Genomic DNA, 10,846 nt, shown 5'->3' with positions numbered 1-10,846 from the left:
TTAAAAGCTCAACTCCACACTCTCTATTTCTGAATTGAGAAAGCTCCTCGGATGAGAAGCGAAACGTCTTCAGCTACAGAATAGAAGTCCAGTTGTTTTTGTTTTTTAACTTTTTTTGAATTTACGGAACATGACCCACTCGGACTCAATGTCCCCCACCTCCCCGGGACGTGTTCAAAGCTCTGCCTAACAGGAGACTCCACCAGACGTTCCCAACAGACCCTCACAATACGTTTGGGCCTGCCAGGTCTGACCGGCATCCTCCCCCACCATCGGAGCCAACTCACCACCAGGTAGTGGTCAGCTGACAGCTCCGCCCCTCTCTTCACCCGAGTGTCCAAGACATGCGGCCGCAGATCAGATGAAACGACAACAAAGTCGATCATCGAACTGCGGCCTAAGGTGTCCTGGTTTATACAAAGTAATGGGCAAAAGGCCCAACCTGATGATTTTGTTTTTTATTATCATTACTTTACTTTCATCCTTTACCTGCGTTGTGTTGTTTTATATTGTATTCTTTGGACTGACATGCACATTTTTATCTTCCTGGGTTAATGCTCCAGCAGGCCGGCAGTTTGTCTTGTTTCGTTTGTTTTTATTCTGAAAAATCATAAATAAAATATTTTAAAACACAACAACTAATGAATCTGGCCTTGACAAAAAGAATGTTACCCCTAGAAACTACTGAAAATAATTTGATCATAGGGGCAAGAATGTTGTAAACATTTCAAACATTTAAATATAAAATGTTGAAAAGCAGCTCTGATGTTGACTCTTAACTAAAACTGACGAACCTGAAACTTTGCTGAAGGAATTTAAATCATAATTAATTAATTAACTAATTGTTTGGGATGGAGATCAGACCGAGGCGGGGCCTCCGCTTGGAGCTGGTGTTCAGATATTGTTTAATTAATTAATTAATTACTTTCATAAGTCAGTCAAAAACAGACGGAACATGGAAAAATTACATTTCTGTCTTAGGAACGTGTGAATGCTTCACAGCTTATGGATGAGGGAAAAGGAATTTTCTTTATATTAAAACTGTTTTATTCTATATTCAAATAGTGAAACATAAAAATATAAAAGTCAACAATAAAAGAACCATGAGAGCAGTAAAACCTGACAGTCCAGGTAAAACCGGGGACGTCACAGAGTCTCCCACAAAACAAAACAAAAAAAGAAAATCTGCAGTAAACACATTAGGTCTCAGTATGTAAAGTGTTCTGCCTCCGTCAGGACCCGAGCTGACTCTCCTTCGTCAGTCGGCCTTCAGGGCGTACAGGACGTCGTCCTGGCTGACGTTGAGCCGGACTCTCTGCAGGACTCCCAGGCGGCTGGACTCCAGCAGCAGCAGCCTGCAGCCTCCCAGACGCTGACACATGGCCAGGCCCTCCGACACGCCGACGGGCTGCAGACCCTCCACCCGACACAGAGCCTGGTGCTGCACAAACACCTGTCAGACAAAACACAGGGAAAACTGTGAGCACGTCCAGAAACAGCCAGGGTCTGAGGCCATCTGTAAGGCACAGTGGAGGTTCGGTCATGGTTTAAGGCTGCAGAGGATCTCAACAAACCATCACATTTGGAGCCAACATTTAATCGGCTCCTCAGTGGCAGCTGCTTTATTTTTCATTTTGATAAAGATCCCAAACATGGAGAAAAACAAACAGATCTGTTAGTCTCCTCACCTGCTGGAAGGTGGCCTCCTCCAACCCCAGCCGTCTAAACTCAGCGATGACGGCTCGCAGGAAGAGCTGCTCCTGCGTCGACGCACACCTGAAAACACACATCCGTTCGTTACTCCGCTCAAAAACCCGTCTACAGATCAGAGGAGAGAAGCTCACTTGATGGCAGTGATGTAAGCTGAGGAGAACATCTCATCCAGCGCCTCCATCACGTGACTCATCCCCACCAGCCCTGCAGCAGACAGCTCGCAGATCTCTGTCGCTCGCCGACAGATGTCCAAACACCGCCGAGCGTCGCCCGACAGAGCCGCCACCTGTCGGAGGAGAGAACTGAGCGATCCGACACAGGGCAAGAGCTGTGGGACGGGTGAGGGGGCGGGCTTCACCTTTCTGGACACTAGCTGTAGCGCGTCCTCCTCGAAGGCCTTCACCTTGTTCAGCCGTGACGTGATGATCTGCTGCAGCTGCCTGAAGGTGTAGGGCTGGAAGGACATCCGGGTCAGACCCTGAAGACATCCAAACATCAGAATCCAGAGACAAAGACTCAGACAGAACGTTCATATTAAACAGAGAAGCATTTTGTTTTTGTAGAAACATCCTATTGCCTCCAGGAAACAAATGTTCCAACAGAAAACTTTTCATCCAATCAATAAAAGGATCTTTAGTTAAATTCAGGTCCAATTATCTTTTCAGGAATCATTTTGTTCAACGTTTCTCACCAGCCTGCTGGCCACCCTGTTGATCATGACCCTCTCGGGCAGGTCCATGGTGTTGGCGATGGTCAGAACCACCAGGCGGGCGTGGCGGCATGTGGGCCAGTTGAACAGGTTGTACATCACGTTCTGCTTCCTCGTCCACAGCAGGTCCAGCTGCAGGGGACGAAACGCAGAGGACACGGGTCTGATGGTACCGTACGGTTCTGAACATTTACCTCAACGAGCTGAGCTGGAGATTAAACCTCCGTCTGTACAGAATCATCGTTCGGAGGAGAAAAACCTGAGATGTTCACAAATCTTTGTCACAAGAGAAACAACAAAAATCACATCACTGTCTAAGGTTATTTTATTACAAATCTACAGAAAACTATATAAACTAAAGGTGTTTTTTGCCCTGGCAGTGATGGTCTCTGGGTAAACACGGAGTTCTTACTTCGTCCACCAGCAGCACGGTGGTTTCCTTCCTTGGTGCCGGGTTACTGAATCGTTTCTCCAGCAGCGCCGCGGCGTGATCGGCCGTCGCTTTCTGACCCGTCAGTTTCTGCAGAGACGACCCAACAACACAAAGGAGTCGAATCATGTGGAAAACATATCCTAAAATTCCCATAATGCAACAGGAAAGGGTCTCCTGCAGCGTCAGTGAAGCTTACAGAAGACAGGAGTGTAAAATAAAATTTCACATTTTCAAAATAAAACATGAAACTTGAACATTAAAATAATAATCATCATCAGAAACCTTTAAAAACCGGATCATCACAGAGCGGACTCCTCTCACCTGCAGGATCTGAACGTAGGCCTGATGAGGATCCGTCATCTTCATCCCGTTGATCTCTATGAAGTGGAACGGCGGGATCTCGTCCGTGTCGGCGGCGTGCTGCAGGCAGCGCATCACCTCGTGCACCGTGGCCGTCTTACCTGTTCCCGGCACACCTGAGATGTACATGCACCTGAAGCAGAACCACAAGATGAGACGGTTAGTCCAGCCTGAATGTATGTGGGACAGCGATAGAACGCCCCCTGCTGACGCTTTTGATGCTCTGCAGGCAGATAAGATTTTACAGAGACGGCTGAGAAACTGGGAGACAAAACTGATAAAAATACTGAATAAAACTCCTGATCATGTCCTCATTTCCTTAGATGTTCCTCCCAATCATCCAGATTTTCAGTTTTTAACAGTTCTCCGGTCTTTCTCTGAACTTTGGCTGTTTTTTCTCTCAGTTCCTGAACATTTTCAGATGAATGTTTCATCTTCTTCAGACAGGAAGAGGCCCATAAACGCGAGGGATGAACCAGAGCTGTTCTGAACTGATCTTTTTGTTCCCAGCAGCCTGTCACAGCTCTACTTTGAAAAAACTGAGCCAAAGGGAACTTTAAAGAACTGTTTCCTCACATTCACGCCACCAGCCTCCTTGTTCTCCAACACAAATCTGTCATTTAACATCCCGATCAGGACTGAGTCCTGGTTCCATTAGCTCGGGTCGCGCTCAGACTCACCCCCCGGTGCCGTCGGTGATCTTGCTCTCCACGAAGCTGTAGATGTCCTGGAACTCCTGCTCCCTGCAGGGCAGAGACTCGGGCACCGAGGACACGTGGAGCCTGAGGGACACGAGGCACGATGTTTGTTACAGAAGGAGACAGACAGAAACGCAGGAAAGGGTCGTCTCAAGACTACAGAGAGGACTTATAGGGCATGTAAGATGAGTTTTACTTTAAAACAGTGCAGGAGGTCATAGTTCACATCTGAAAGATGAAGTGATGACATTACGACGCGGACACATCTGTATAACATCTGGCAACAAAACATGATGTGACCGGGACTCAAACTTCCAGGGAAAAACTACGTCTGGTTCTGATGAGCCCTGACTCTCCTCCACCGTGGGTCTGGTTCTGTCTGACGGGTCTCACCTGGTTCTGGCCTCTTCCAGAACGTTGGCAGGCCGTCTGGCCGGCAGGGACCTGCTGGGGATGCTGGGCGTGGCATTCCGGGGGGTCCGCGGCGTTCCTGGTGCGTTCTGTGGAGAGAGAGGAGACGAGGTGAGGATGCCTCCAGCCAGCGTTTTCCAGCTGCCGTCTCCACGGCGACCCTCACCTTCCTCGGAGTCTTCCTCGGCGTTCGGGTCGAGGAACGAGGCGTGCGGGACCCCGCTGAGGACACCCGGCTCTTCTTCACCACCACCTCTGCCTCCTCTTCCTCGCTGCTGCTCTGCAGCTCCTTTGACGGAACAAACTCGTCTTCATCATCTTCGTCAGAGTTCAGGTCCTGCTGGCCGTCCATGAGGTTCCTGAGGAAAAACAACGAACATCAGCAGAACTCAAAAAGAACCCAAGGGGTCTGAAAAGAACGTTCACGCTGCCTGTGAAAAAGGCAGACAGGTAAAGGTTAAAGGTCACTCACAGCTGCTTCCTGATGCGATACGACACCTTCAGAGCCGACTTCCTCTTGGAGCTCCTGGGCGGCGAGGAGTTCTTGGCCTCTTCCTCAGCTCTGAGGACACAAACACCGTTTTGGAGAACCAAAAGGGACGGGTCGCAGGTTCTACGCAGCAAACAGAACAGCGCGTGAAACCCGCTGCGGTCGGCACTGAAAGGGTTTGACGGGTGAAGACTTTATCGTCTCCTCTGACTTTGAGAATTTATTTTTTAAATTCTGGTGTTTGACTTCAGGAGAATAAAGCTGCTCTGAATGTTTCTGAAAAACAGGTTTCATCCTTTAAAAAGCAGCTGGAAACGTTTACATTCAGACAAGCTTTTAGCACATTAATGTCTTTTACTCTAATTCTATTTTCTTATATTTTTCCCATGAAAGCTGATCTATAAAGAAACTTTATTTACAATAAATAAAGTCTAAAAATACTAGAACACCCCTGGAGTTTAAAGGAACTGCAGGTGCCACCATTTTATGGGATTAAAACCTGAATTTATTCTTAGGTTTCACACATAAATGTTAAATGAAACAAAATATGGGTCAAAACAGCTGAATTTGGGTCATAATTAGGTTGTTAGGTAGCATTTGTTTGTCTGTGCAGAATGAAATAAAAGTCATATAAAGTCATAAATGTCTGAACTCACAGATCACCCAGAGCTGGTTCTCTGACAGGTTTTGGTTCTTTCGTGCAAGGAGTTGTCGCAGCTCTGCTGGAAAACACAGAATATGTCAGATTATTTTCTGTTTTTGTCGGAAAATAATTACAAACAAACCAAAACGTCAGCATCGTCTTCAGTTTATTCGTGTTTTTCAGACTCCACCCTCAGACGATGTTCTCCCAGCAGAACGTCCATCAGTCCACTGATCTGAACTTCAGAACCAGACTGAGGGTCTCTGATGTTTCCCCATTTTCACCAGGTGAAGTAAACACAACATGAGGCGTTCATTGTCAGACTCACAGCTCCTCCTTTGTCGAGGAGCTTCTTCTTCTCTTCTCGGTTCCAGTGCGTGTGTGTGAGTATGTGTGTGTGTGAGTGTGTGTGCGCCCTCTCTGACCTGCTCGAGTTGTCTCTGGTCGGTGTTGGAGACTCCACCTCACTCAGGGGCACTTTGCGGCAGGTGATGACGAACGGTTTCAGGGACACGGCGTCCTGAGCGGCAAGGCTCTTGTTGGTCCTCCTGAGGGGGGTGAGTCTGTGGGTGAGGGTGGGGGACCGAGCGGGGGAGGATGGCACCCTTTTAGCCAGTGTCCTCTCCTTCTCCAGCTCCTCGTCCAGCAGCTGGGTCAGGGCGTCCTCTCTGACCATCACCGTCTTCTCAGGACCTAACGGGACAAAGACAGATTAGTTTCCACTTCCTGTTGGACGACTCAGGCTGTTGATAGAAACTCACTGCAGAGCTGCAGCTTCTTGCGGACGCCTGGCGTCCTCTCCGTGCCATGCCTCCTCTTGGCGCTGAGGCATTTTGACGCAGACAGTTTGGTCTCTGAGTGAAGCGCCTCCATGGCGGCGGGGTTTTTACCGGCGCTTGCTGCGGCTCGGCTGCGTCTCACTTCCCCCAGCGCGGCTCGGCGCAGCACAGTGGGGTCTGGCGTGGGCAGGGTGCATCGACTCGAGGTCCTGGAGGCCGGGGTGGCAGCAGGCGGGGAGCGTGGGGGGGACGGGGGGAGGGAGGGGTTGGGATGGCGAGGAGGAGACGCCACCAGAGCCGAGTCCAGGATCCTGAAGACCTTCGAGTCCCAGGCGAGTTTCACATAGAGCGTCTCATCATCATCACCATCATCAGAGGGGGGGAATGAAGCGTCAGCATCCAGGTGTTTCACCTGCAGGCAGGAAGGGGAGGAGCCTCAGTGGTCAACTCATCAATCCAAAGACCTCATTGAGTTTTTTATTACACGAGTTCACAGTTCAGCTGCTTCAACATCAGTGTATAAAAGGCTCGGACGGACGGTCAGAGCGGAGGGAGAGCTTTTACTTCCGTTTCAATTCGTATCCTGTAAGCTGCGTTCCTGTTTTTTACAGTTCTAAACGTTGATGCTCCGAGTGTTAAGTTAATGACTGAATGTAAGCTACCATGTTCGGTGTTTTGTTTTTTCATTAAACTTCATATGTACAAGCTGCTAAGAGTACAGTTAGTGTAGCTCATTTATCTGGCCACAAGGTGGCGCCAAAGCCATTTTCATGATAATTTGAGCCAGAAAACGTCTCTGCTCAGTATTTCACTATAACATTGCTCAGTTTGATTTATTGCATTGTCTAAGCTAAGTGATGTGATATTTACATAATTAGGGTTAAATTTATTATGTTGTGGGAAGGTATGTCCACAGATGAATGTTTAAGTTTATCTTATTAGATATATTTGAGTTTATTTGTTTGAATCTCTATTGCTGTAATATATTTGGGCCTAATGGCAATTTATTCATTATTGCAGACTGCTGGCAACACTGAGCATTGAGGTGAAATAAACCAGTTGACTTCAACCGTTACTCAAATGGAAACCTCTTTGTCCTCCTCCCTGTATCCTGACCGATAAACCATCTCGTTGGCTGCTAATACCTAAAAGAACTAGTCCTACCTTATGATCATAACAATCAGGAAGACAAACTTCTAATTATTATTTATCAAGAAAAACGGGAGGTTTTCACTGATTTCTGAGTACAAACTGATGGTTAACTCCACCTGCACGGGTCTGATGATGGACTCGGCGTTGACCTCGTCGTCGCAGTTGCCTCCCTGGTAGAAGAAGATCTCCCGGGGGTGAGGGTCTCTGCCCAGCAGCTTCAGTTTGCTCGGAGGAACTTCAGAAACTCGAACGTACCACTGAACCACGGCCTTCTTCTGCTGCCCGCTCTCTGAAACGGCAGCAGAAAACGTCACACCGTTCAGGTCGACTTCTGATTACTTCAGCCCTGTTTTAGTCTGAATTAATCATCTGAAACTGATCCAGAGTCAGCTTCAAGTTAAGTTTCAGGCTGCTTTAAAACACAAATATTAGAGCAGTTTGATGTCCAGCTTCTTCTTCTGGAGTCACATAGCAGAGAAACCAGTTTTCAAGAGAAATAAAACTCTTCACCGTGTTGATACTGAAGTCCTGATCCAAGCCTTCGCCGACTCCTGCAGATGTTTTTGTTTCATTTAAAGGAAGAAGCAGATTGTTTTTCCTCTCAACGAAGAAAAAATATTCACTTCTTCATTTTTCTGAGAGACCTCTCCGCTGTTTCAAACTCACCGTCTCCAAACAGCCGGACGACTTTGGCCGCGAACGGGTTGTCGTCGTCGTCGCCCTCAATGAGGATGTGCTGACCCGTTCTGATGACCGTGGTCCTCGGGAGCCCGTCCACCCTGATGGCCAAAGACCTGAAACAACCAAAATAAAAATAAAAAACACAAGTTCACAATAAAACCACAGCTATAGATAAACACTTTGTTTTAATTCAAACTGATTTAATTTATAGTATCTGTCGTTTACTGCTCAACAGAGCGGACAGAAATGTTTAACTTTGACTAAAATCTGGAGCAAAAACATTTAAAAAGGATTCACAGTATTTACTAACCTGAGCTCATTTACTCTAAACGCGTTTTAAACAAAAAAACAAATCTTCTCTGTGAAAAAAATATCAGTTTTAACAAAGTTTAGTACTTTTATGACCTCTAAGATTAAATCTAAACTGCCCTCAGCTCGACTTTAAAATCAGGATTTTACACATTAAGATTTAAAATAATAAAATGAAGAGTTGTTTTATTCAGAATATTTTGACCAACAACTGAAATGGGACATTTCTTCAGCCTGTTTTGTGTCTGGAAGCAGAATAAAAGAAGACGGGTGTTGTTTTATTCCACAAACAGAAATATATTCCAGTCTCTGATTATTTCTTTAGTTTAAATCCTTTAATAACAACACTTAAATTAAATTTATGATTAAAAGATGACACTTATTAGGCATCAAACTTAACAAACAACCTGGTTTAACTCTAAATATTCCGTTTTTAATCCTCTGATTAGTTAGCAGTTAAGTTAGACTCAAATAGCTGGTAATATTTATATTTATTCAATCTGTTTGCTGTTTCAGCTGCTTTTTTACTAAAAATAAACAAACATCCTGTTTTAATGTAAATATTGGACATTATTAAGGTAAAGTAAAGGCAGTGAACACAGCAGAAACAGTTAATAATAGCAGAGACAGATTTCAGGACTTAAAAATTATTTAAAAAAATGACTTTTAAAACAAAAGTTTTGCGTTTCTCAGATTAAAACTTGGAGTTTAGTTCCTTTTTGTCGCCGGTAAACCTCAGGTGATGAAGAACTGGCAGCATTTGAACAGAAACAGGAGTTGAAAGGTGTAAAACACAAAGAAATGAATCTTTCTCACTCATATTCGTGTGTCCGCAGCTTCCTGTTGGAACTCAGAGGATTTCCTCTCCATGTATAAAACCTCCTGACTCTCAATCTGCCGAAAGATTTCATCCCGGTCCTCGCTAACCTGACCCGGAAAATTAAAAAAAAAATGTCTTCTTCTGATCGAAAATCCGCGTTTATTTCCAAACCAGAACCCGCAGAAAACTAACTGGAGCCGTTTGAAGACGGCAGAGGGACGGCGTTTCGCGGGAAAATTTCTTCTTCTGCTTGTGCTGATTACTTCCGGTTTGCTAATTGGTGCGTCTGGCGCCACCTGCAGGCCGGAAGGTGAAGCGCAACAGCGTCACAGCAAAACAGGTTTTTAACCAGGTTAGTAGTTCTTTATCCGTCTGTCTGTCTTTATTAAACTTTCAGGGAACATGGTGCAAGTGATTAAAGGTGAAACAAAAAGTGTTTTGAAGTCAACAGGAATCAAAATAAAGTCACAAAAGGAGCTTGTTTTCAAAGTCAGAGTAAAGAATTTGCACTAATTTAAAATTAATAATAAAAGATTGAAAAATCTACCAGGGTCTCTTCATCAGTTCCTGTGCTCTTTCTGACGTGTTACGTATCGAGAACCAAACAGGAACGCCAACAAAGCAGGAAATAACAAAACCAGACAGTGTGTGTGTGTGTGTGGGGGGGGGGTTGACCCAAACCTCCAGCAGCTGAGTTGTTCTTCAGCTCCTGAAGGACCAGAAGGTTTGATGGATGTGGTTCGTTTAAAATTACAACCCAGAGTCTGGAGACTGACTGCAGGTAACATTCTGAAGAGGAGAACCTAAGATACAAACCTTCAACAGAAGAACCACCGCCTGTCGGATCGGCGCTGAGGCAAAACTTTCCAACCGAGGAGGTAACTCCGCCCACAGAAACTCTAAAAACAAGTTCTTAACATTTGAAACCAGAGAAATGAACACTGAAGGGTTTATGAAGGTGTTTGACTAAAAGAAAAAAAGAAAAACTCATTATTGTATTTCCTTTCACCTTTAAATTGATGATCCAGTCAAAGGTCAGAGGTAAATGCTGGAAAAGCTTCAGTCAAGAAATTCTAAAATTAATAAAGTTACCTTCAACATTTATAATAAGAATGAACTTTATTTAAAAAGAGACAACGTACAACTCAAACAAATGTCACCATTTGAAGCGCTGCACCAGGTTATAGCAAAAGTTAATTTGCAGCTGCAGTCTCTCGACAAGTTACAAAAATGAATATATAATGCAATAATAAAAAAAGAGAGATAATATAAACACTAAGTTGCTTTATAATCCCAATACACAAACACACATGTACAAAACTTTTAAAGTACCATCGTATGGAGAGAAAATGGTTCCAAATTACCTGTGCGTGTGTAAAAGGATTTGTGCGTGTGTAAAAATATTTGTGCGTGTGTAAAAGGATTTGTGTGTGTGTAAAAGGATTTGTGCGTGTGTAAAAGGATTTGTGTGTGTGTGTGTAAAAATATTTGTGCGTGTGTAAAAGGATTTACAGATGAATCATAGACATTTCTGTTAACATGTACAGTAACATCACCTTCTCTTTGGAGATGAGATGGGAAGTTGAAGACAGATGGGGTCACAGCATCTCTAAGCCGGTCCTGTTAAAGTCCTCTGGTTTGAAATGTT

At 45.0% G+C, this 10,846-nt stretch overlaps 1 protein-coding gene across 5 annotated transcripts; it reads right to left on the bottom strand.

The window, feature by feature from the left end:
- Positions 1-971: 971 nt before the first annotated feature.
- orc1 (origin recognition complex, subunit 1) lies at positions 972-9,865 on the bottom strand. Of its 5 annotated transcripts, XM_017437601.3 has the most exons (17): positions 9,195-9,863; positions 8,055-8,182; positions 7,505-7,677; positions 6,219-6,648; positions 5,883-6,150; positions 5,471-5,536; positions 4,797-4,937; positions 4,491-4,683; positions 4,307-4,413; positions 3,896-3,997; positions 3,177-3,348; positions 2,835-2,942; positions 2,405-2,554; positions 2,072-2,191; positions 1,845-1,999; positions 1,689-1,776; positions 975-1,453 (listed from the first exon to the last, which is right to left on the bottom strand). In XM_017437601.3, exons 1-17 carry the CDS (start codon positions 9,287-9,289, stop codon positions 1,259-1,261), a joined length of 2,691 nt encoding a protein of 896 aa, XP_017293090.1. In that variant the 5' UTR covers positions 9,290-9,863; the 3' UTR covers positions 975-1,258. The 5 variants fall into 5 exon arrangements, with proteins under 5 accessions (XP_037837185.1, XP_037837186.1, XP_037837187.1 ...); XM_037981257.1 differs by having other exon boundaries at positions 972-1,453; positions 1,845-2,191; positions 9,195-9,865; XM_037981258.1 differs by having other exon boundaries at positions 973-1,453; positions 1,845-2,191; positions 5,471-5,533; positions 9,195-9,865.
- Between the last annotated feature and the right edge of the window lie 981 nt (positions 9,866-10,846).

Source organism: Kryptolebias marmoratus, linkage group LG18 (genome assembly GCF_001649575.2).
Source record: "Kryptolebias marmoratus isolate JLee-2015 linkage group LG18, ASM164957v2, whole genome shotgun sequence".
Lineage (NCBI taxonomy): Eukaryota > Metazoa > Chordata > Actinopteri > Cyprinodontiformes > Rivulidae > Kryptolebias > Kryptolebias marmoratus.
Note: the sequence above shows the minus strand (reverse complement) of the source record. Positions and strands in the feature narration are given on the sequence as shown.